The sequence below is a fragment of the Eurosta solidaginis genome, chromosome 5 (genome assembly GCF_040869045.1).
Source record: "Eurosta solidaginis isolate ZX-2024a chromosome 5, ASM4086904v1, whole genome shotgun sequence".
Classification (NCBI taxonomy): Eukaryota; Metazoa; Arthropoda; class Insecta; order Diptera; family Tephritidae; genus Eurosta; species Eurosta solidaginis.
Genome location: NC_090323.1, coordinates 77,565,540 through 77,592,369, shown reverse-complemented (window position 1 = coordinate 77,592,369; position 26,830 = coordinate 77,565,540). Strand labels below are relative to the sequence as shown.

General features: G+C 39.1%; 1 protein-coding gene across 4 annotated transcripts in view; it reads left to right on the top strand.

Moving 5' to 3' along the window:
• Positions 1–23,391, top strand: part of LOC137252977 (uncharacterized) — a 112,706-nt gene extending 89,315 nt beyond the window's left edge. For all 4 annotated transcript variants that reach the window (XM_067789165.1, XM_067789164.1, XM_067789166.1 and 1 more), the window contains exons 4-6: positions 16,966–17,094; positions 22,419–22,825; positions 22,882–23,391. In XM_067789165.1, coding sequence (XP_067645266.1) covers positions 16,966–17,094; positions 22,419–22,825; positions 22,882–23,091 — 746 coding nt within the window. In that variant the 3' untranslated portion in view covers positions 23,092–23,391. The remainder of the gene's footprint in view (positions 1–16,965; positions 17,095–22,418; positions 22,826–22,881) is intronic.
• The last annotated feature ends 3,439 nt before the right edge of the window (positions 23,392–26,830 follow it).

Genomic DNA, 26,830 nt, shown 5'->3' with positions numbered 1-26,830 from the left:
TGATGGTGGAACATGTATTCCTGCCTGTCGCAAGGCGTTCATGACATCTTCCCTAGTATTTGGCATGTTGATTTTATATATAATATTATTTTTCGTTTTTTCCGGGTGAACCTCGCACCTGAGTTGTAAATTTGAATTAATTAACTTTATATGTTAAGGGATCCAAGCCGATTAATTAAAACACGCTTTTAGTTTTTCACCGAATCGAATAATAATGGCGAACCGGAAGTTCGCCTTCTCCTTCTTCTTTATTTCTTTTCTTTCTTATTCGTACATAGTTGCATTTTCCTTGTTTTTTAAACATAGATCAGAGTTGTATTCTGCTTTTCTTAATCTGCACATAATAGCACGTTCCCGACACAATGTTACAATAATAGTGCGTTTACAACACCATATATTTGAATTAATAACTGGAATATGAATTTCTTTTAAATTATTTTTAGAATTTTGATCAGAAATGGTTTTTTGGTTTCTATATATAAAGTTTCTAAATTTATATCTTGAGTTGAAATTGCATTTACTTCTGGCTTACGGGAAAGTGTCGGAAACTATGGTGTCTTTTCCACATATATATTGTATATCATTTGTAAATTGAGCAATATATTCAAGATGACGTAGTTGACGAGGAGATTATCCACTTTAGAATTTAGAATGTGAGTTAAAGGTTTATGATCAGTATAAATTGTAAAAGTTCTACCTTCAAGAAAATGTTTAAAATTTTTAATTGAATTATAAATTGCCAAAAGTTCACGATCAAATGTTGAATATTTAGTTTCTGTTGGAGTAAATTTTCGTGAAAAATAAGCTAAGGGTTCTAGCATACTCTTGCTAGTTTGTCGAAGAACTGCTCCAATAGCAACATTTAATGCATCTACTGCTAATGATAAAGTACCATTTTTGTCGAAATGTGTATGTAAAGTATTTTTAGCAAAAAGTTTTTTAACATTTTCGAAAACTGTTATGGTTTCATTTCTCCAATTTAATTGTTTGAATTTGTTTTTAATTGCATGTGTTAACATTTCATGCAGAGAACTAAGTTCTGTTGCTAACATTTTAATATATCTGTGATAGTAATTTACCATACCTAAAAATTTTTGTAACTTATTTATAGAAATTGGTTTTTCGAAATTTGTTATAATTTCAATTCGATCTAAAGATGGTTTAATGCAGGGATGCACCTTAACGTTAAGCTAATCGTTTATCAAAAAATTTCCACCGTTTCCGTTGAAACACTTCCAAATATTATCGATAAAGAAATTATCAAGATAAATTGTATCTCGTCTTTAACCGAAACGAAAAGCTTTCGTTAACGTTAAAAACGTTAACAAAAACGTGATAATTTATGTTTGAATTGTGCTGGCAATGCTATAGCCATGGCGAAGCCGTAAGGTGGTAACAGCGAGCGGACATACACACAAACTCCATGTAATTTGTTTGTGTAATTCGTTGCTGGTGATGTCAAAAATACTCTGAGAAATGTTCGTACTGTCAAAATTCATGAGAAAAGTTGCAATCAGCTTGGCTAATGCTTTCGCCTTAATGACTCCGCCATCAATCAGCTTTGCCAGCATAGTTTGAAATTAATAATCAACATAAACGATTTGATTTCGTTTTGATATGGCAGAAAACGAAACAAAATCATTTCGTTAATTTGACGTTCTTAACGTTAATAAACGAAACGAAATGACTCTGTTTCGTTTATTAACGTTAATTATCGTAACGAAATGATATCGGTTCGTTGGTTAAGCATGCCTGGTTTAATGCCTTCGCCTGAAATTTCGTAACTTAAGAAATTCAATTTATTTACACCGAGAGTAAATTTTGAAGGTTTGATATTTAAATTATATTCTTCAAGTCTTTTGAAAACTGATTTTAAATGATTTATATGTTGATCTTCATTATCACTGGCAATAAGAATGTCATCAATGTATGTAAATACAAAATCTAAATCAGAAAATACTTCATTAATAAGGTATTAATAGTTTAAAAGTTTGAGCACTGTTTCGCAAACCGAAAGGCATTCTTACGAATCCAAAAATTCCAAAAGGGGTAGTTATTGCTGTTTTATGAATGTCTTCTTCTGCCATTGGAATTTGGTGGTAAGTAAGCACGCACAAGATCAATTTTGGAAAAAAATTGTTTGTTTTTTAAATCAATTGTTCAATCGTGGATATGTGGTAAAGAACACCGATCTGGTGTAGTAATAAAATTTTGTCTTCGATAGTATCCGCAAGGGCTCCAATCATTTGGTTCTTTTTTAGGAACGAGATGAAGTGGAGATGCAATAGGAGAATTTGACGGTCTTCATATACCTGTTTTAACTAGGAATTCAAATTTAACTTTAGCACCTTTTAATTTAATTGGATCAAGTCTTCTATGTTTCGAAAGTGGTAAGATACCTTTTGTTTCTATCCTGTGAACCGTATGGTGTTTCACTCCATTAGTATAATTTGGTTCACAGGTAATAGAAGGAAATTCATTAAGTAGATTTGTAAATTTATTTTCATTACTTGTAATTTTAAATGAAAAGACATCAGAAGATCCAGCAACTTTAATTTTTGTAGTAGAATCCATTATTTATTTATTTTTTATATTGACAATAATTACGACTTTTTCTAAAAAGTTTGCTCCTAAAAAGGGTGTATGGGTGTATCAATGTTTGCAATAATGAATGGAAATTTAAAGTCTCTGAAACCTAAATCAATTTTAAGTAGGTTTGTACCGAAAATTTCAATTGAAGAACCGTTTGCTGCAGTCAAAGTAAGATCCGAATTTCTTTTATAAATTTTAAATTTAGAAAAAGGAATAACTGATACATCTGCTCCGGTATCGATAAGAAAATTACGTTTAAATTGAATTTATCAAATATGAATAGGCGACGAGTAGGTTTAATAATAGTTCCATTATCCGTCACCGTCATAATGGATTGTTTCAGTTTAAATTTTGTTCGGAATTTGAATTATGATTTTGATTAAAATTCCATGGGGTATACATTTAAGATCGTTATTCTTAAATATTTTGTGATACCAAGAAATATTTTGTGAACTAAAATTTCGATTTTTAGAAAAATTTCTGGATCTTGAAAAATTTCGAGATTTAGATCTATTTCTTTCATTAGATCTGAAACGGATTTGTAATTGATTAATGTCATTTGAAATTTTATTTAGATTAGATAAATAGCAGTAGTTCAATCTGTTAAATTTTTAACACATTGTTCCAAAATGTTATTATTTATAATTGATACTATTGGAGATTTGGAAGATTGAGGTTTATTAATGAAATCAAAAAGTTTATCTGCTAAAATAATTACTTCATTGAATCTCTGTTAAATTTTCTCGAGCGTCTTCGTGATTCCAAGATGACCTCCGCTTGGACCATTATGCAGTTCGCTGAGCACGTCAGGAATCCTCTTCCTTGCATTGACCATCCTCACTCTGCCATACTCGATGCAAGCAACCGGATATCAATTCTAAACTGTTCCACTGTGCCCAATATGACTTCGCAATGGGACTCTCTCCTGATATCTCCTCTCTATTTGGTCTTTCGTTTCGTTCCAGCCCTTGCATAACATGTGACAAATCTGTATCTTCTAGCTGACACTTCCTTACCTGTTCCTTGTCCCATTTTTCTGTACATGTTATAGTCATTAGCCGGACATCTATAATGTCTTCTTTAGCCTCGGCCTTTGAACAGTGCTTGCATTCCAACCTACATGATCTTCGTGACATTGCATCGGCATTTCCATGGGTACTACCTTTCCGATGCTCAATGGAAAAGTCATAGCTTTGTAGCGGCTCGACCCACCGTGCCAATTTTCCTTCTGGATTACGGAACTGCAGAAGCCATTTCAACGCTGCGTGATCTGTCCTGACGCGGAGTCGCTGGCCGTAGAGGTATTTGTGAAAATGTTTAATGCACTCTACCAATGCCAACAGCTCTCTCCGTGTAACGCAATAGTTCCTCTCTGGTTTTCCAATCGAACGGCTGTCGTATGCAACTACCTTTTCCTGTCCATCGACCAGTTGTGATAAAACGCCTCCTATAGCATATCCACTCGCATCTGTATCTAGAATAAAGGTTGCTCCTGGAATCGGATATGCCAACATTGGGGCAGCGCACAAACGCTCTTTCAATGTTTGGAAAGCCACTTCTTGCTCCTTATTCCATTCAAAAGCTTTATTTTTTCTTGTAAGCTCATGGAGGTTATGGGCTACGCTGGAAAAGTTTGGTACAAATCGCCGGTAATATGTGCACAGCCCAAAGAAACTTCTTAATTCATGCAAGTTCTGTGGTCTTGGCCAATCTTTTACTGCCTCTATCTTTTCATTTGCTGTACGGATACCTTCTGTCGTTACCTTGTGACCCAAATAATTTACTTCCTTTTTAAACAGCGCACACTTTTTGGGACTTAGTTTCAGACCAGCGCCAGCTATTCTCTGGAAAACCTCCTCCAAGTTTTTAAGATGTTCATCGAAGTTCTTGCCCAATACGATGATGTCGTGCAGGTATACCAAGCATGTTTTCCAGTGCAGTCCTTTCAATACCTGATCCACGAGTCTCTCAAAAGTAGCTGGTGCTTTACAAAGTCCAAAATGCATTACTGTAAATTGCCAAAGACCATCTCCGACGCTGAAGGCTGTTTTTTCTTTGTCTTCCTCCTTCACCTTCACTTGCCAGTAGCCACTTTTCAAGTCCAGTGTGGAAAACCACTTCGTACCAGAGAGCGAGTCCAGAGTGTCGTCAATTCTTGGCAATGGGTAGCTATCCTTTTTCGTGACGTCGTTCAACTTGGGGTAGTCCACGCAAAACCTCATTTTCCCATCCTTCTTCTTCACAAGTACCACAGGTGAGCTCCATGGACTAGCTGATGGTTCGATGACGCCGCTGTCGCTCAGTTCTTGTACGATTTGGATCACAACTTCCCGTTTTGCCAGTGGAACACTACGAGGAGCTTGACGTATCGGCCTCGCGTCTCCCGTGTCAATTTGATGTTTCACAATATTGGATATTGGATTGGAAATTTGGAACCATCCTGGTCAAATATGTTTGCGTACTTTAGGAGCAGTTGCTTTGCCTTACTCTGATAATCTTCCTCTAGCCCCTCCGTCGATGCCGTGATGTCATTTGAAAGATCAGTATTACTAGATGAAACGTGTTCCTAGAGGTGTTCACAGTTAATAACTACTTCAGCCTCTTGGCATCTTCCCAAAATAGCTCCTTTGGTCAGTTTGAGTGGTGACTTGAACTCATTGAGTACTCCTACCGGAATACGTTCATCTTGTTTTGTCATAGGCAGGGTTTTTCCTACAAGTATGTTCGGTGCTGATTTGTTTGCTGCTTCGACAACCCATAATTTGTTTGTCCCACAATCTCCATCAACCTTTGCCCAGATGACTGCTTCGGATTTTGGTGGTATTTGCTGACTCTCTTCCACCAGCACTCGTTTACTGCTGTAGCCTCTCTCGTAGCCGAAATTAAGTGGCACATCCATGTTCTTATATCGCATCGTCTTGCTTTGCATATCGATCTTGATGCCTTGGTCGGTTAAGGAGTCCACTCCAATTATGATTTCATCAACAATCTCTGCCACTATAAAATTGTGTAGTACCGTGACGTTCCCGATTGCTACTTCACATGCTACTTCTATAATTACCTGGGTGTCCTCTCCCGTGGCTGTACGTTATCTTGCTCCAGCAATGGTCTTATCTTCTTGTTGACTAAATCTGATCGAATGATGGAATGATACCGGGATTGTCACATACACAACCTCTTTGGTTAGTGCAATTATTTGATCTTTGAGAACTTGTGTACCTTTTTATTATTTTATTAAATTTGCCCACTGCAGTAAATATTCAATTCTTAATCACCAATTTGTCCCTCAGGACAACTGTGTTTTTCCTTATAAATTTCAAGTCCTGGATTGCCGGCATTACTTGTATGCCTGGTCGAATATTGTCCTAAGTCAATAACTTCCTCAACAATCTGGTTGCTTGATAATTTTTCTACGCTAACATTATTCTATCCTAAGATGAAAATGAGCGCGACTAGTCTTTTATTGCAAATTTATATAGCGCTTTAACATATACATATATATATATATATAGGTTCTCTTTCTTTTCTTCATTTTTGTTGTTAATATTGGCTGGTTGTAAAAAAATTTTTTTTTTCATATGTCCACTGGCGCAAATTTTACCAGGGCTGTTTTATAAATCTTTTCCTTTGACAGCCTTCAAGGATGTTATTTTGATAACTTCCATGGAAACTATTACTTTGAAGTATGCAAATTATTGATTTCTCATTAAATTTGGGTAAGTCTAATGAAATTATTGATTTGTCATTAAATTTGGGCAAGTCTAATGAAGCTGCCTTTAAGGTCGTTTGCGACATTTTGAGGGTTAATAATTGAATTGTTTATCGCTCTTCCTCAGCTTTGGTTTTGGTACTAAAAATAGAGTTCTTTAGATACGAGTTTGAACGGGCTTTTGTTGGCTATATTTAAATTTCATATAACTTTTGAGCGTCATAGCTATTGTGACGATCAATAGCATGAATGCGCAAATTGTAACTGCTAACCAAACATCTGGAACGTTTGGCGAGTTTTTTGTGTCTATTTCTGTTACTTACTTACTTAATTGGCGCTTAACCGTCTAAACGGTTATGGCCGTCCAACAAGGCGCGCCAGTCGCTCCTTCGCTCCGCCAACCGGCGCCAATTGGTCACACCAAGAGAGTTTAAATCGTTTTCCACCTGGTCCTTCCAACGGAGTGGGGGCCGCCCTCTACCTCTGCTTCCATAGGCGGGTTCCGATAGAAACACTTTCTTGGCCGGAGCATCATCTTTCTTTCGCATAACATGGCCTAGCCAGCGCAGCCGCTGCGTTTTAATTCGCTGGACTATGTTGATGTCTGCGTATAGCTCGTACAGCTCATCATTAAATCTTCTTCGGTACTCGCCATCGCCAACGCGTAGAGGTCCATAAATCTTTCGAAGAACTTTTCTCTCGAACACTCCCAAAGCCGCTTCATCTGCTGTTGTCATGGTCCATGCTTCTGCCCCATATAGCAAGACGGGTACGATAAGTGACTTGCAGAGTATGATTTTCGTTCGCCGAGAGAGGACTTTACTTTTCAATTGCCTACCTAGTCCAAAGTAGCATTTATTGGCAAGATTGATTCTTCGCTGGATTTCAGTGCTGATGTTGTTGCTAGTGTTGATGCTGGTTCCCAAATAAACGAAGTCTTTTACTATTTCGAAATTATGGCTGCCAACAGTAGCGTGGTTGCCAAGGCGCATATGCGCTGACTCTTTGCTCGATGACAGCAGGTACTTCGTTTTGTCCTCATTCACCATCAAACCCATCTTTACCGCTTCTTTTACCAGTTTGGAGTAAGCAGAACTAACAGCGCGGGTGTTTAGGCCGATGATATCAATGTCATCAGCATATGCCAGTAATTGCACGCTTTTATAGTATATTGTTCCAGTGCGGTTAAGTTCTGCAGCTAGTATAATTTTCTCCAGCATCAAATTAAAGAAATCGCACGATAGGGGGTCACCCTGTCTGAAACCTCGTTTAGTTTCGAACGGCTCGGAGAGGTCCTTTCCAATTCTGACTGAGCTGATGGTGTTGCTCAACGTCATTTTGCACAGCCGTATAAGTTTCGCGGGGAAACCAAATTCAGACATAGCGGCATATAGGCAGCTCCTTTTCATGCTGTCGAAGGCGGCTTTAAAGTCGACGAAGAGGTGATGTGTGTCGATTCTCTTTTCACGGGTTTTTTCCAAGATTTGGCGCATTGTGAAAATCTGGTCGATGATAGATTTACCAGGTCTGAAGCCGCACTGATAAGGTCCAATCAGCCGGTTCACGGTGGGCTCCAATCTTTCGCACAATACACTTGAAAGGACCTTATATGCGATATTAAGAAGACTGATTCCACCATAGTTGGTGCATTTTGCAGTATCCCCCTTCTTGTGGACTGGGCAAAGAACACTTAGATTCCAACCGTCGGGCATGCTTTCGTCCGCCCATATTTTGCTAAGAAGCTGCTGCATGCGCCTTAGCAACTCGTCGCCGCCGAACTTGAATAGCTCCGCAGGCAATCCATCAGCGCCCACGGCCTTGATGTTTTTCAATCTGGTTATTGCTATTTTAACTTCGTCATAATCGGGCGGGGGGACATATATTCCATCATCATCGATTGCGGGATCGGGTTCTTCATCTCTGCGCGGTGAATTGCTGCCTCCATTTAGGAGAGCAGAGAAGTACTCCCTCCATAATCTAAGCACTCTCTGGACATCAGTTACAAGGTCGCCGTTTTCGTTCCTACAGGAGTTTGCCCCGGTCTTAAAACCTTCCGTCTGTCGCCGAATTTTTTGGTTGAATTTTCGGGCGTTATTCCTGGTGGCTAGCAGCTCAAGCTCCTCGCACTCACGCCTTTCTGCTTCTGCTTTTTTCTTCCTGAAAAGGCGTCTCCCTTCCCTTTTCAACTCACGATAGCGTTCACACACTCCTCTTGTCGCGCTCGTTTTTGACGTAGCCCTGTAGGCAGCGTCTTTTCTTTCGGTTGCAACGCGGCATTCTTCATCGTACCAGTGGTTTTTTTGTGGCCGCCGGTAACCAATTTTTTCCTCGGCGGCATTACGAAGTGCTTTGGAGATATGCTCCCACTGCTCCTGTATTCCTTCAGGATGAGTTGTGCCCTCAGAGAGCAGGTGTGAGAGTCGAGTTGCGAAATCATTGGCAGTCTGTTGTGATTGAAGCTTTTCGACGTCCAGATTTCCTTGTGTTTTTTATTCCTTGGTTTTAGCCGCGTTGAGGCGGGCGCGTATTTTGGCTGCAACGAGATAATGGGCCGAGTCGATGTTAGGTCCTCGGAGCGTGCGCACATCTAAAACACTGGAGGCATGCCGTCCGTCTATCACAACGTGATCGATCTGATTGCGAGTATTTCGATCAGGAGACAGCCATGTAGCTTGATGTATCTTTTTATGCATGAACCCAGTGCTGGATATGACCATGTTTCGAGCACCGGCAAAGTCAATCAGCCTCCGTCCGTTAGGAAAAGTTTCGTTGTGTAGGCTGAACTTTCCGACTGTAGGGCCAAAAACACCTTCTTTGCCCACCCTGGCGTTAAAGTCGCCAAGCACGACTTTTATATCGTAACGGGGGCAGCGCTCGTATGTGCGTTCTAATTGTTCATAAAAAGTGTCTTTCACCTCATAGTCTTTCTCCTCTGTCGACGCATAGGCGCAGATGAATGATATATTAAAAAATTTTGCTTTTATTCGGATAGCGGCGAGACGCTCGTCCACAGGCGTGAACGCCAGTACTTGGCGACAAAGTCTCTCTCCCACCAGGAAACCGACGCTGAAACTGCGCTTATTCGTATAGCCACTCCATTATATGTCACAATTTTTGATCTCCATTCTTCCTTGCTTTGTCCAACGCATTTCTTGGATGGCGGTGATGTCAGATTTTGCTTTGACGAGGACATCAACCAGCCGGGCATCTGCACCAATCCCATTCAGGGAGCGGACGTTCCAGGTGCATGCCCTCAATTCATTGTCCTTCAAACGTTTGCCATGGTCGTCATCAATAGAGAGTGTATTTATCCGAGGCTTGTTATATTTCATTGGAGTATGGTTTTACGTGGCGGGTCCCAAGCCCAGCGCACAACCCGCTCAGTCGGGGTGAAAATATTACTTGGCACGTTTATATAGCGAGCCGCTTGCTCCAAGACAGACGCCCGCTTGCAGCCGCACCTAGAGGTGTACAGACGCTGCCGATGAGATCTCCCCCGGCTAGCCCTTAAACCGATTATGTCAGAGTGGCCTAGCCAGGTTGTCGCTTTCTCACATTAGCTCACCGCTAAACGGATGTTTAGCGGCTACCCAGAGGATACTTGGCCGCAAGCGACCGGCAGTAGTGAGCTGCTGGAACCGCATGGAAAAGAATCGCTCTGGCCATTCCCAGGTGAATGGCGGTCAAAAGCTTTCCCCACTTTCGTGGACTTCTACACACGGCCCCACCCTCCCTCTATTTCTGTTGGTGGTTCATATTTTACGACTCCATTTTCCGTTGATTCCGAGTTTTCCTTCCCTAACTCGTATCCGGCAATCGCTATCATGATGCCTTGGGCTATTTTTGCCCACCAAGACATTTTAAAACTTCTCTAATTTTAATAAAATGTTAAATATTTTATTTTATTTATAACTTTTTATTGTAAAAATTGTTATTCTAAAATATTTCTTAAAATATTTTTATTTAGGTAAAAAAAATTTTAATATTTCAAAAAAAATTTTATAATTTACTAGCTTAGTATAGTTTATAAGATATTTAAAAATATTTTTATCTATTCATAGTCAAAAAAAATTTTTCAGATGCTATTTTAATTTAACATTTGGCGTTTTCGGGGAACACACTTCTCATCATCCGCATTATTTCCTCCACCCTGGTTGCGGGGTTTATTATGTCTTCTATTGTGGGTTCCCTTTCCATTCCTACTATTTTCCACAATTTCTTTAATCCTTCTAATTCCTTTGGTCCCTAGTGTGTAGGGTATTTTCATCCCACCATTGGAGGGGAAAGTCTGAGGAGTCCCTTTGCATTTTTACAGAGTGAAAAAAGTTTATAGAATGTCCTATAGGATTTCTCCTCCGTGTTTATTTTATTCCTAACAAAGGGATAATTGAAACTGTCGGAAGTTAACTGACTATTTAAAAAAACGTCCTAAGCATTCCAATTTACGAACTTATATTATTTTACTAATTCTCTCGTTTTTTTGTTTTTTTTTTTATTTTAGCTGAACAAATTAATTATAATTATAAATTTCAAGTATTCTCTTAATTTTTAATTAACATTCCTGATTAAAAAAAAAAAATGCCTAGGCAAAAATAAAATTTTTGCTAATGGGTAAGAGTCCCTAAGGCCGCTCAATTTATATACTTAACATAGTAAAACTCATTGCCAATCTTGTTGCTAGTCGTACTGCTCATCTGGTCCTGCTTATTTGCTATTGTTGGTCTCCGGCCGTCAGTCAGATATTATATTTATTCCACCCTTTTTTATGCGTGGTAATTGCGGTTTGCTGATGGCCATGAAGTATGCCCTTTGTTCTAGTATATTGTCTTCTTTTGCCTTTGTTCGTTTTAAAATTCAAATCAGTTGCCTGTTTGGTCTTCCATATCGCTCTGGTGTGCTTTCAAAATTGTTTGGTGACTCAAATTTTGTGGCAGGATCTTTGAGACCTCCTTCGATATATTTTGCTTCAGACTGTCAGGATTTATGTTAATGAAATCCTTTTGGCATTGCTTGATCAGCAATTTTGCCTTAAATGTTGAACTGGCAGGATCTTCCTCCAGCTAATCGTGCTTTACGACAGGTTGTTCTGACCAGCTAGATCTTTAGCAGTTTTGCCAATTTTGATCTAGACTGGCAGGATCGCCATGTACAATGTATACTTTTAGATTTTAAAAGAAAATGGTTTTTGTTGGCGCTAATGTTCAGCGCAGACATCAGATTAATAAATCTTCTTTATTGAATAAATTCTTTCCTATTTATACAAAAGTTCTTAACCTATACATATATACATTCTTACATTAATAATTACATACTAAGGGTGCATGACTCAATAGTGAGGAATGCTTTGTTAGCGAATTATTATATTGACTTATATATTGTATTAGGTGACTTGGTGAACGCGAATGAACTTATGGTAGTTCCCTGGGTCAATGAACGTATGTTTGTAATGTTAAGCGTGTTTGAAGTGAGGTGAATTCCACGCGATACTACAGTAGTAGTTTCTGCGAATGTGGGTTTTGGGTTTGCATATGTCGCTCGCTTCGTTTCTACGTCCCGTATGCCATTTATAACTCTGGATTTTTACACTCTCGGTGTATTCCACGGGTGCGTCCGCATTTGCCAAATGAGCCAACCTTTCAACATCCGAAGCAAACTCTTATTAGCTTTTTGGTAACGGTTTTGCAACTCTATTTGGTGCATCTACTTCCTGTGTTCGCTTCCGTATCGCCTCTCTAGAGCACTCATCAACGTTTCGTAGTTGTTCCGTTCCCCCTCGGGAATAGTCTGTAGGATTTCAGCAGCAGATTCTTTCAATGCCACGAATAGTGCAGCAACTTTATCTTCAGCACTCCAGCTGCTCACTGCTGCGGTCTTCTCAAACTGAATCTTAAACACCTGGAAAGGAACAGAGCCGTCAAAAGATGGAGTTTTTACCTTCGTATTGCTTGCTGAAAAAACTGGGCGATTCAGTTGCAACTCCTGTATATGACCTCTCAAAGCTTCTATCTCGGCATCCATTTTGTCCTCGAGCCGTACAATTTTTGTATTCTGTGCTTCTAATTGCGAAGACATTTGTGCCACCTGCAATGATAAGCGCTCCTCTTGTGCTTCCATCTTGGATGTAATCTGTGTCGACATTTCTGAAATACGCGTTTCTTGTGCTTCCATTTTCTATGTTATTTCTGACGACATTCCTGCAATACGTGTCTTCTGTTCTTCCAGTTGGGATGATATTTGCGACGACATTGATGTTACTGTCGATGTTTGTGCAGATATTGCAGCCAATATCATGTTCAAGTCTGTGCTCGTAACTGTCTGCGATGTTTAATTTTTCTCCTCAATTTTTGTTGTCTCCTCGCCATCAAGAGGAGAGACATACTCTTCCACGTTAATTCCTTCTGCTTCCATTGCCTCTCGTAGTCGTGCTTGAAGTTCGATTTTAATGCCGCTTGTATTCAATCCACGGCTCTCCAACTCCTTCTTCAACTGATGGATCTTCAATTCACTCCACTTTGCCATGTCCAAGTTGTATTCGAATTCTTCGGAATTTATTCAACAATTCCTCTTCTGACACCAATTGTAACGAATTTACTGCAATTCCCCTTATTTGCAATCTTCTGCTAACGTTCGAATCACTAAACTGTTGAATAAATAACTCCAATATTGAATAATGGAAAAATGGCCTTTATTAAAGTACTTCACAATAAATAACTCTACTATTGCCCGACAGATTGCGTGCTTAATCAAAACAACTTGTAGCGCCTCTATTGTTGAGGCCTTTTATACTCTTTGATTTCCTCGTGGCATCTTCTAGGCGCTTCTGTTCTCGAATCTACTAGTTGGTTATCTGTTATAATTATACTTCAGATGTGCGTGTATAGCTCTCCTGTGCGCGTGTGTTTGTGAGCGACACTTCCACAATTATAATTGCTTATCTCAGATAAGATATCTGCATGTGTTTGTTGCTTCTCCGCTGCGTATACGGCATATGTATAGGCATAATGATTGAATTATTGATGTGCATTCACGTCACTGCTTAGCATCAGCTTAGATTTGACAGTACCCCTAGTGTTGGTAATATTCTTTATAATACGTTTAAATAATTATAATTTCATTATAAATTATGTTCTATTTTAATTATGTTTCTTTTAAAATCACATACATTATATAACGTTCCAAATTTTATTAATTAATTCAATTCGGTAAAATATTGCATTTTTAAATAGCCTTCTCACAATATTTAATTATAATTATTTTTGGTAAAATTACTGTTTGTTCATTCTTTAAATTTTGATTGAAGAAATTTCTTTAAATAAGTACTTGTGTATTTTTCTTCTTATTGATTCGCAATGGCTTCAAAATATCCAATTATTTTCTTAGTGATTGAATTCTCAATATATTTAGATTAGTTTATTGTAGTTGATGGTCCGAAGAGCAGGATCGCCAAAAATATTTAGTGATCAACCAATTTTATTTTTTATTTATTTGTTTTATTATTTACTAATAACAATTTTCTTATTGAAGGAATTCAAAAATTTTCATATTCAAAAGATAACTCAATTAAAAATTATTTAAAAATTAAAGTACAAAGTATATAACAAAATAGTTAACTCTATAGCCGCCTATATCATTTATTTTTGATTAACTACGCTTCATTACTGCTATCAACCAGTAGCCAAGACGCTTGAAGCCATTTTGCTCCCCTATATCAAAGTAAATTTGCAACTAGCCTGTCATCAGCATGGCTTCAGAAAACTTCATAACACAACCACCGCGCTAAATGCCATTAGCACCCAGATAAATTGCGGTTTAAATCAAAACCCCCACCATAGAACAGTGCTCGTTGCGCTAGACCTATCAAAAGCTTTTTATACGGTCAACCATGGCACGTTACTACAAGACCGGGAAGGGTCTATCCTTCCCCCATGTCTTAAAAGGTGGACCGAAAATTATCTGGGTGGCCGGCAGGCATAGGTGCAATTTAGAAACGCAACATCAAAACCAAGAAGAATTAAACAAGGGGTGCCACAGGGTGGTGTCCTATCCCCATTTTTGTTTAACTTCTACATATCAAATCTACCTTCGCCACCAGAAGGAGTCATTATCGTTTTCCACGCCGATGACTGCACAATAATGGTCACAGGCCGAGGCCTACAGATCGATGAGCTTTGCAACAAAGATAGGAGTGTGTGGGATTACAGCTCACAACACCACCACCTCCATAGAAGAAAGCTAAGTCTTCCTCCAGCAGCCTATCTCAACTCAGTGGAGGGGGAAGCCTTACTCTGCTTTCGAATGCTTCCTAACGCATGTTTCCAATTTGTCTCAACTTCCTTCGTATCAGCAAGAATAGTCCCACTAATAAGGCCTAGTAGACTAGCTAACCAAGCTAACTGGTATCGCCGCAAATCACTAATTTCGCCTGTAGTGAAGGCATTGGATACTGTCCTAGTCCCGCATTTCACTGCGTATCTTCGCCTAGCCACCCATGAACACGGCTTCCGCTAAACACATAGCACTACCACTGCGCTAAACGTCATAAATAGTCAGATAAATTACGGACTGGACCAGGAAAACCCCTATGTTGTTGCCGTTGGAGCAGTGCTTCGCCCCATCCAATAGGTGCGACCACTCACAAATTGGCATCAACATCCCCTAACGGTAGTCCAAGGAAACTTGAAGTTTCAGCGGGGGTGGACCAGAGTGAGAGGACGTTGGTTCTACATTGCGATTTAAGAGATAGTTGGTGTCATATGGGGACACTTTGCAAGAAGGACATATATTATGTATGTCGGGGTTGATTCTGGATAGGTTAGAGCCCGTGGCCCTCGACCTGTTAAAGCTTTTGACACAGCCAACCTCCGGAACGTACCGGATCTATATCCGGCAAACGACCATGAACATCGGTAAAACTCACCAAAACCTTCGGGGAGTGTCTTGATCGTCAATACAACAACATCAAGTAAAGGCGTTTAAGTTCGGGTGTAACCGGAGATTATATACTCAGCGTGAGCTTCAATTGCACATTTCATTTCAGATAAATTACTTTTCTACCGCCCGTTTAAAAAAAATGTCTCCCCATTTCCTCGTACAATAAAACTTGATAAGTGAAATATCATTGATTCAAAACTAGTTTTTGCTAAGTTATAGCTTATTATTTTCGTCTACGACCCTCTAAAAATCTTTTATATAAAAGCGGGCGTGGTCTTTAACCGATCTCGTCCATTTTTTCTAGAAATATTTACTGCTATAGGGAAAATCTGTGTACCGAATTTTATTACGATCCGTTAATTTTTCTTCTAGTTATGGCTCCCGCAACATAAAAAATTGCTTAGTCATAAAAGGGGCGCTGCCACGCCTATTTTTTTAGATTTGAAGTTTTTCCTATTTATTGTTATAAATCCACTTGGGAAATGAAATACCATTGATGTAAAGCTCTTTTTTGCAAAGATATAGCCTATTTTATTCGTCCACGATCCTTTAAAAAATCTTTTATATAAAAGTGGGCGTGGTCCTTAACCGATTTCGTTAATTTTTATTCAAAGCATTCCTTATAGTAAAGGCAATCTCTCTGCCGAATTTTGTTACGATAGGTTTAACGATTTTTGATTTATGATTAATAATATTTGTAAAATTGATTTTATCACAAGTGGGCGGTACCACGCCCATTTAAAATTTTTTTTCCAAATTCTGGATCAAGATAAGCTCGTGTACCGAATTTGGTGAAGATATCTCAATATTTACTCAAGTTATCGTGTTAACGGGCAGACGGACGGACGGACGGACATGGATCAATCAAATTTTGTTTCGACACTGATGATTTTGATATATGAAAGTCTATATCTCGATTTCTTTATACCTGTACAACCAACCGTTATCCAATCAAAGTTACAGTTGAAACTGCCAGTTTCCTTGGACTTCCGAATGGGGCGAAGCACAGTTAACACAACAACAATCGGGATCTACTATGACCTTTCAGACTGCAAAAAAATAAATGGCTTGATAACAACAGAGGATTTATGCCGAGCTTTTCTTCCAACTCGCGTCGTGCTCCTTTTTAATTTTTTCTAGGATTCGGTGGTGCGGAACCTACATGTTTTATGCCGGCTCCGAACGGTATCTGCGAAGCAGATGAATTTTCACTGAGAAGCTTTTTCGGGGCAGAAACACTCAGAGTGCTTGTCAAACCACTGCCGAGGGGATACAACTTAGAAATATTTGTATTCTGATAAAAAAAAAAACGTGTCTCAAAATTTTTGAGGTTGCTATGCCCGTGGCTTGAAGCTAGGATCTTTCAGAATGAATCAACAAAATATTAAAGAAAAAAATAAAAAGAAAAAGTGACATTAATTTGCTTTTACAAAGAGAAAAAATGACAATGACATGATCCTGCCATTGATTCTCTCGCAGGGTTGGAATAAATGTCATTGACATTCAAAAGAGAATAAATATCGATTGACATTAGTGCCATTGGCACTATTGCATCTCACCGAAATATGTAATGCTGGCATACCTTATTTTAACATTGCGAAGCCATGTTTTAGCACCTTTTTTTGAAAAATGTTGAAACGAAAAATTAAACGAATTTGTTTGTAACCAGTCTAATATACGTACATACATAACTTTATATTATTATATTATATATTAATTTGTATTATTTATAGGTCAGACGCCTTTGATGTTGGCTTCAAGCACTGCAATGCGAGATCTTCTTAATAATCACTTGAGTGATGTGCAGAACATTGGGTCGGACAGAAAACCTTGGCAATTTAGAGGACCATGGGAGATTTTAGGTTAGTATGTAACCAAATTTCAATACAAACATACTTATTTCTACCTTTCATGAAAATCTAATGGTATACTAGTTTGTCCAAATTACAAGATAGATCCACCAATAAGTATACCGAAATGATCAGGAGGACGATATGAGTTGATTTAGCCATGTCCCTGTATCTTTGTGAACGCAAACTAGTCCCTCAATGTTTGACGAAATTTGATCAACGGGTATATTTTGGTACCGACCGGATCGGTCCACTATAGCATATATCCCCCATACAACCACCCGCTACGCACTCTTCTTTATTCCTTATCGTGTTTTCTTTTCTGAAAAAAGTGTTAAGCTTTTTGTACGCTACCCAAGGCTTGTAAATATATTTTGTTATATTCTAAAGTAGGCAACGCCTTTACGAGGTATTTTGGTTGTTGTTTTAACGATAGACACTCCTCAAAGGTTTTGGGGAGTGTTATCGATGTTGATGGTCCTTTGCCGTATATAGATCCGGTACGTTCCGGTAACAAAGCATCATAAAGGTACCAGCCCGAACATATCCGTAACGATTTATATGGCCACATTAAACCTTCTAGGCCATAATACCCCCTCCCCCACCTCCTAGTTCCATGAGTGAAAATTGTTACCTGCTCACAAGGCAAAAGCGTTACAAATTTACTTACCCTGCAAAAAATTACGGTGTGACGCAATGCAATAACGCCCGCGGGCGTTTTTTATTCCAAATTTTCATTTTGTTTTTGTGAATTAATTAAATACACGGAGTTTGATGAAAAAGGTCCGTTTTCCTTTTTCAGTCGCTAGTTCTATTAACCACATCAGTGTTCGCGGAAAGTAAATAAATAACTTATTAAATTATACAACAATACACTTAAACAGATTAAAATAGTGGTTATTTCCTTTTCTGTTGTCGTTGGGTTAACAGTGATTCACCCCATTCAATGCCCCATTCAATGGGCATGACCACTCACAAATTGCCATCAAAGTCCTCTAACGGGAGTCCGAGGAAACTGGCAGTTGTAACAGGGACGGACCATAGGGAGATTGATGTTAGAGGCGTAGGTTCCACGTAACAATTGAAAAGATGGTTGGTGTCATGTGGGGACACATCGCATGCAGGACATAAATTACGTATTGCGGGGTTGATTCTGGACAAGTAGAAGTTTAACCTATTACCGTATCCAGAACGAAGCTGGGCCATGGTGACTCGTGGCTCCCTTGGTAGTGTGCTTTTTTCTTCTGCAAGAGTAGGATATTGTATATTGATAACAGGGTTCACCGGGTATGTAATGGCAAAAGCGTTCACCGATTCTTTGTGGATTTGGCTAGGGCCTGCTTATGCTTGCCTGGATCAAACTCCTGTGTTGGCAGGTGCCGGATTTCGTCATAGTCCTTATGGAGATGTTTCCTTACCCTCCGTGGAGGCGGGGCTATATTAAGCAGGCGAAAAAAGAAATGCATTTAACCATGTCCGTCCGTCTGTCCGTAAACACGATAACTTTAGTAAGTTTTGAGGTATCTTAATGAAATTTGCTACGTAAGTTCCTGGGCACTCATTTCAGATCGCTATTTAAAATGAACGAAATCGGACTATAACGACGCCCACTTTTTCGATATCGACGCAGAATAGAAAATTAGTAAAAGTTTGACAATGGGCGTGGCACCGCCCACTTTAAAAGAAAGTAATTTAAAAGTTTTGCAAGCTGTAATTTGGCAGCTGAGTATGTAATGTTCGGTTACACCCGAACTTAGCCTTCCTTATTTGTTTGTTTCCATTTTATTCCAATGTGAGCATGGACACGTTAAATTAAAGCCCACGGGCGTTATTGCACTGCACAGCGGCAGAAATTTTAAATGGAGGCAATAGCATCTAATTAATTTTTATTATTACTGACAGCGCGCTTGTGAGAAACAGCTGATACACAGGACAGCAACTTCAGGGATAGGAGTAACTCTATTAAGGTTTTATCATTTATTTAGATAACAATTTTTTCAGAAAAGAAAACGTTATTTTAAATACACGCGCACGTGCCAGGCAATCGGTAAAAGAGAAATTCTTCGAATGTAATTTGTATAGGGGTGTGCACAGCGATATTGGTTGCTGTGCTCTATGAGCATAAAAAAGAGAGGATTAGAGATTAATACGAGCCGTGTTTTTTTTTACACGCGTATACGTTTCGTTTGCGCGTGAAAAAAAACGCCTATCCTCGCTTAGATAATGCTTAGGAGACCCATCTAGCGGCAGTGGTTAAACAACTAGCTACAGCTACAGGGTGTACCGAAAAGCGGAGACACAACCCTCTGTTGTATTTCTGTGTATAACATATAGCTGAATCAGTTGTGATAGATAGTGGACGCGCATAGAATACATGGAATTAGTGCAGAGGGTGAAACATGGACACATATTTCAGTTACATCTGAGTATAATGCGTATTGAAATTTAGTAGTACTAATTTTATGCGTAGCAATTTCAGAGGTGTATTTAAAGTTTGACGCTTAGCAGTCCATATAAAGTTTAAACGTAAACGTATATAGACGTGAAAAAAACACAGCTATTATGTCATTCGTTTATTTTCTCCAAGCATAAACGATTGCATGGTAAGCAGTTAAGGTAACGTTAAGCAATTAAATTGAACATGATTTTATTAAAAATTACTATTCAGCAAATACCCCTAAGAATGTAAATCTGGGCAGACATATATCATTTTAAGGCTTTAATAAGGATTTTAAGTAGATCGGCTGTTTTGCTCTAGGCGGTCAAAGTCTTAGTAGTAGACATACGTAAAAAGAAATGGATTAAAAAAGTACCTGTTATCGCTTATATAAAAAAATAGCCCAAATATCTAACATATCACATCCTTTAACAATTTTGACCTTTATGTTATTTTAATAAGTTAAATAAGTATTTAGGCAAACTGCAACGAATTTTACGCGGGCAAAAACTTAGTTGTAACAAATTGTTTATAAAATTTTGACATAACTTTTAAATAACGGTGGCTATATTTTTTTTTTAAATGAGTTATGCCTAGTATTTAAGTTAGTATTTAGTTGCATGGCTCTTATTCTTTACAATTGCAGCACACCGACATGAGATTCAGTCAACAAGTGTTTGGCATTTTTCAACCGAAATCGACCGTCATGTACTTTTTAAAGCTTCCCATAGTTGAGTATTCGTTTTTGGCTTGCGTTGTGCTACTGCGTCCCCACAAATTTTCATTTTGCTTTATGTCTGGTGAATGTGGCGGCATTGATCTGACCATCTTTTTGCTTCTTTGCTCGTATATTTCGGGTGATTGTCTTGCCGGAACGTCCGAACAAGTGGCATTTGGTCTCTGGCATATTACAGCATGATGTCCTTGAGTATTTCAACATATGAAACGCTAACGATAATTTCCTTCACGGTTTGTGCTGTATACTTCGGATGGTATTCGGAGTTAGGTGATTGTCTTACATATTGGCGTGATCCCACCATACACGACAATCTTCGAATCGTCCGACTATAAAATGTTGCGCCATTCGGCCCAAGGCCAATTCAAATGTTCTTTGGCAAATCGAAGTGTCTTTTGTACACGCGTACCCAGGTCATACTCACACAGATGCCAACGAACAGTCTCAACGCTTGACGATAATTTAAAGCATCTTTAATCTTAGTAGAAGCCGCAAATGGATACTGCTTTGAGTATCTGATGACGGACTTAACATAGAATCGCTACGGGATGTCTACTTATGTCCCCAGGCAATATTGCACCCCATTAGGGAGAGAAATGAAATGCTGAACAAACAGTTTCTGTTGAATAACACGAAACCTGGGCATCAAACCAGACATCTGATTGAAATGCCCCCATATCCTAGGGGCTTAAGAAGTCATCTGCGCAAGCATATCCAGAATTAACCCCGACATGCAATATGTATTCCTGCTTGCAATGTGTCCAAAACGGCTCTAATACCCCTTTAACTCTGGTCCACCCCTGTTGAAACTGCAAGTTTTCTTGAACTCCCGTTAGAGGATATTGTTGATCATTTGTGAATGGTCGCATCTATTGGATGCGGCGAAGCTCTGCTACAACAACGGACTTAACTTCTTTTATCCACATTGCTGGCTTTCTTCTACGCTTTTTGCCACTTGGTTGGTATTTGATGGCATTACGTTCCATTTTTCATTAGCAACGAATGATATTTGCACCGACACATAAGTTTTGCCATCAGTAATAAATTTTTTTTATGTGGGCACGCTGCTAAGGTGCAATTCGAATTAGGAGTAATCATATATGTAATACTCCTATATTGCTACAAAAGGCTAGGTACATTCCCAAACATCAGAGTGCCGATATATTGCTGTTTAAACGTTTTTGTTTTTGTATTTAATAATCGAATGTCGGGCGGCCACCGTGGTGTGATGGTAGCGTGCTCCGCCTATCACACCGTATGCCCTGGGTTCGCACCCCGGGCAAAGCAACATCAAAATTTTAGAAATAAAGTTTTTCAATTAGAAGAAAATTTTTTTTAGCGGGGTCGCCCCTCGGCAGTGTTTGGCAAGCGCTCCGGGTGTATTTCTGCCATGAAAAGCTCTCAGTGAAAACTCATCTGCCTCGCAGATGCCGTTCGGAGTCGGCATAAAACATGTAGGTCCTGTCCGGCCAATTTGTAGGGAAAATCAAGAGGAGCACGACGCAAATTGGAAGAGAGGCTCGGCCTTAGATCTCTTCGGAGGTTATCGCGCCTTACATTTATTTATTTTATTTTTGTTTAATCGAATGTACCTAAATTTAAATTTTTTCTTGTCAACTTATGCTGCTACAATCACAAAAATTGTATAGGCTGTCTTGTTTTGATTTCGAATTCAAAATACATTGCTAGCATTTTCTATTAGCAATATAGGAGTATTATATATATGGGAGTAATGAAAATTTGGCCATTACCTATAGAATATCAATCAAATAAACTAACCTTGCCGTTACTTTTAAAACTTTCATAAAGATACTCGCGATAATATCAATTTTTTTTTTATGCAATACTAAGATTTTGACTGACTAAAAAACCGTTGCAACTTAAATTTCATACAAATTTAATAAAACCAATCGGTAGGACGTAACAAGTGATTGTACGTTTTGAAGCCGACTTGTTAGTCTAGTGGATTTTACAGTGCATACCAAAAAATTGTTGCGATAAAAAAAAACTTGGCCACTTAAATGAAATGGGCACTAATAAAATTTTGACCGAAATTGTATAGTTATGATTAATGCTCGTTTAAAAATGACGTAAATCTGCGTTCAAGTTGTAACGGTCCTGGAATTTGATAAAGTTATAGATCATCTTTATATCTAATTGCAGATTCATCAATATATGGTTATGATATATTCGGAGGAGCACCGAATTTCACTTGTGATATGAGCAGAGCTCTTAGAAAAAGTTCAATATCTAATTCGATGTCGAACAAAAAACAATTAACCTCTTCGAATTTTGAGACGGCTAATAATTGTAAGGCTATGATGGAGAATTGTGCAGTCGTGCTTGACAATATTGATCGATTTAATTCCGTTCGATTGTACAATGATAAGAAGCCAGAAATTTTGGTTGAGAATTCCGATAGCGAAGGTGAAATGTTTGAATTTGAAGAAGCGGATATATTACTACCGCCGTTATATTTACTCAAAGATGAAGGAACAGATAAATGGGTTCTGTTGAGTGATTTGTGCAATTTGCTTAAAGTAAAATCGAAAGATACTCTTTTAAATAAGGTAATTTTAGTTTTATATAATTTATTCATTATATTAATAATTTTTTTGTTGTTCAGATATATCCACCTTCTTCATCAGCATCTTCCGCACACAAAAGTCTGATGAGGGAACTTAAGATGTCCGATTTCTTAGAGAGAGCGACATGTCTGCAACTTCTTTGCTCTGGAGAAAAAATTAATATTTGCGCTTCAAAGGTTGTTTTAATTAAATACAACGATAGCGTTCGAAATTTATTAGGTGTAAAAACAATATTGATGAAATTTTAAAACAGATAAAAGAAATTTAAAAAAATTATGTGTAAAGAACGTGATACTAAGGTGCTATACAGAAAAGTTATTGAATGAAGTGTAGATAACCTGCATGTTTATGTAAATGTGTTTTAATAAAATAAAAGCAAAATAATGAGAATTATCAAGAAAATATAATTGTGAAGATTGTAAAGAAAAAGCATAAGATTGTAACTGTATTTGTAAGAAATAGGCTAAAAATGTAATTGTTTATAGCCATCATTTAATTATAGAAAAGCATATTTTCATAATATAAAGAGATGCCGTTTTAATACAATATGTACGCATAATTTTTTATTATTAAATCATACACGTATTATGAATACAATTTGAAAAAATTTTGGAATTTAATAATTTTACTTAGGTATCAGAACCACAAGTCGATTGTAAATATGTTCGCCTTGTTTTGGCTTGTAACTTTGGTTGAAAGTCAAAGAACAGGCCATATTTTAATTTGCAAAAATACCAGCTAACACGGTATTTCAAAAGCTGCCAGAGAGCTGCCATCCATAATCAATTTATGTATATAAAAATTAATTGCATGTCGTTGGGCCCGGTAAAACTCGAAAACGGCTGGACCGATTTTGCTAATTATGGCTTCGAATTATTTTTCGAAGTCCAGGTGAAGGTTTAAAAGGTGAGTAAATATGATAAAATTATTAGGAACTAGTTGACCCGGCAAAATTCGTACCGCCTCAGAATCTATATTTATATAAATTAATTGGTGTGCGTTTTGCGCGGTTTCTTAGTGCGAGTTTAAAATCCAGTTTGACTATAGTTTAACCTTCCCACTTTGTTCTATAACAACAAATTTTGCTGCTCATCTCACTTTAAACGCCCTAAGTGGCAGGGTTAAACTCTTATCAACTCTAACTGGAGTTTAAACTCTCACTGGAAAACCGGTCATTAGTCTCACTAATGAGCTCAGTAGATACAATCCGTCACCGTCACGACTTATGCCATTTTCTGATGAGATCACGTAGAGTGAGACATATAACGAATGACATAAATAAAATTGTAGATTCCATTTTCGAAATAAAGCCAACTAAGAGCATTGCTTAATTATAAACACCAACATAGACGCGTGCTAAAAAATACTGGCGTATGTCAAAAGTAGATAATTGGCAAAATGTGATGGATTTGACGTCTGATACGTCGCCTATCTGGCGTAAAATATTTAAATAAACATCCAACTCTGCTTTCAGTTCTTCCTTGTCCCCCAAGTAAGTGACATTTTGTATCTGCATAAGCCATAATACTTGACCGTTTTGGATACATTTCTTTTTTGTTTCATTCGTTATTGTTCTAGGAAATACTTGAAGAAGGTTTTCAATATAGATGATGCATCCTGCGCAGGAATGCCTCCTCGCCGATTAGGGAGGGGGAAGTGTCTGCGGAGGACTGGGCGAGGGCGCAGCTGATGGATCTTGCTTAGGCGAGACAAGTGTTGCCGCACTTCAGGCAACCCCACGGCACCGAAAAGGCCAAAACGCAGGGAGGCTGGACGCGGTCTTTCGCCGAAATTGCCAAGGGTCGGCAGATCATTGGCATTATAGACGAGAGCATCGAAGATGGCAGGATCCCGAAACAACAGTGGAAGTGGATTGAGGCCGCGCTCGCTACGGTGGCCGTTAAGGTTAAGAAAGACAACCCTGGTCAACCGCCATCTTACACCGATGCAGGGTGGTTGCAGGGCAATGTCAAGGTGATTGCCTGTGACGACGCCAAGTCGGTAAACCTCTATAGAGCCGCCGCCACGCTGATAGGGGAGGTATATCCGGGCGCGCGCCTCAAGGTAGTGGAGGCTCGTGATATCGCCCCACGACCAAGGCCTAGAGCCTGGGTTCCAGTGACGCCAACGGACCCAGCTGACATCCTAGAGCTGATCCAGGAGTACAACCCGGGTCTACCGACCAAGAACTGGAAGGTGGTCAACGTGGAGAAATCTGAACGGGCCACGATGCAGATAGTCCTGTTGCTCGACAGCGCTAGCGTCGAAGCGCTGAAAAAGCAGGACTTCAAAGTAAGCTACGGCTTCAAAAATATAAGCCTTAAGGTTTATAAGGCTGATGTCGCAGCCTTGGTCAACCTTCAGTCTCGCACGGAGGTGGTTGAACTCACAACTATAAATCGCCGGGGCCGGATGGAAGTTTTCCGGCTCAGCTACAGTATACTGCCGAACTTATAAGGCCCTGGATAAAAGGGATGTTTATAGCTTGTCTAAGGCTCAATTACGTACCAGCATCGTGGAGAGAAGTCAACGTGGTCTTTATCCCCAAGGCAGGGAAAACCTCCCACTCTAAACCAAATGATTATAGGCATATAAGCTTATTTTCTTTTCTGCTTAAAGCACTAGAAAGATTCATAGAGGACTACATCAGGAGGAGGATTGCTTCTTTCGCAAGCTCAATATGCCTATACTAAGGGTAGGTCAACTGACACGGCCTTGCACTCACTGGTATCCGTTATCGAAAGGGGACTTGACCTCAAGGAATACACACTGGTGCCTTCAACAAAGTTCTCCCGGAGGCCATCACCTCGGCGCTGACCGATCTGGGGGTTGACGCGTGCCTGGTGGAGATTATGTACAATCTGCTTACGCGTAGGCAGTTTAAAACTGAGCTAGGTGGATGCGTGATCCGCAGACCGGTCGGCAGAGGCACTCCGCAGGGCGTCGTTCTCTCTCCCTTATTTTGGGTGGTTACCGTCAACCAACTACTACGCCTCATGTAGGCAGAAGGTCACCAAGTGATCGCGTATGCAGATGACATCTGCGTCACCATGCGGGGGAAATTTCCGCAAACTCTTTGCGACCTAATGGAAGCGGCACTATCCAAAATTTCTCACTGAGCCACAGCGACAGGTTTAGTAGTCAACCCGGATAAAGCCGAGCTTTTCCTCTTCACGAGGAGGTACAAAGTACCAAATCTAACACCGCCAAGAATTGGGGGTACGTTTTTAGCGTTTAGCGATCAAGTCATGTATTTGGGAGTCATTCTGGATAGGAAGCTATTATGGAGTGACCATATAATGGAGCGATCCAAGAAGGCAGCAGCAGCGCTGTGCACCTGCAAGAGGGCAACTGGCACCTCCTGGGGGTTCTCCCCTAAGCCATTGTGCGCCCGATTCTTCTTTATGGTGCCTTGGTCTGGTGGCCTGCACTAGCTAAAAGTACCTCTTAAAATGCTTCAAAAGGTGCAACGGAGTTCGGAGCTCTGTATTACCGGGGCTCTCGGCTCCACTCCGTCTGAAGCACTCAACACAATGCTATACCGTCCACTTTCTGACCTGGTGGCGAAGAAAATAGCGGTCATCGCCGCTCTACGCACAAGGGAAACAGGTCTCTGGTCAAATGGATCTAGTGGACACGCAACAATCCTGGCACGAATGCCCCAGTCCCAATACCGGTACGCATTGACTACTGCACGCCAAAGAACGTCTTCGTTAAAAAACTATAGTATATATATATGTAGATCAAACGTTGTTTTAAGTTAAAATAAGATATAATTTATTGAATTAAATTAGTAGGTTATATAAACATTCAAATATTTTATTAGTATATAAGTATTTTAAAATTTATTTAAAATTATTTTGTAAATGTGATAATTTCCCTCGATGTACGTACGATCAGTTTTTTAATATTCGTTACAACTGAAAAAATTCTACAAGTATTCCAAAAACTAACGTGACACGTATAGATACAACAGTAGTTTTAAAG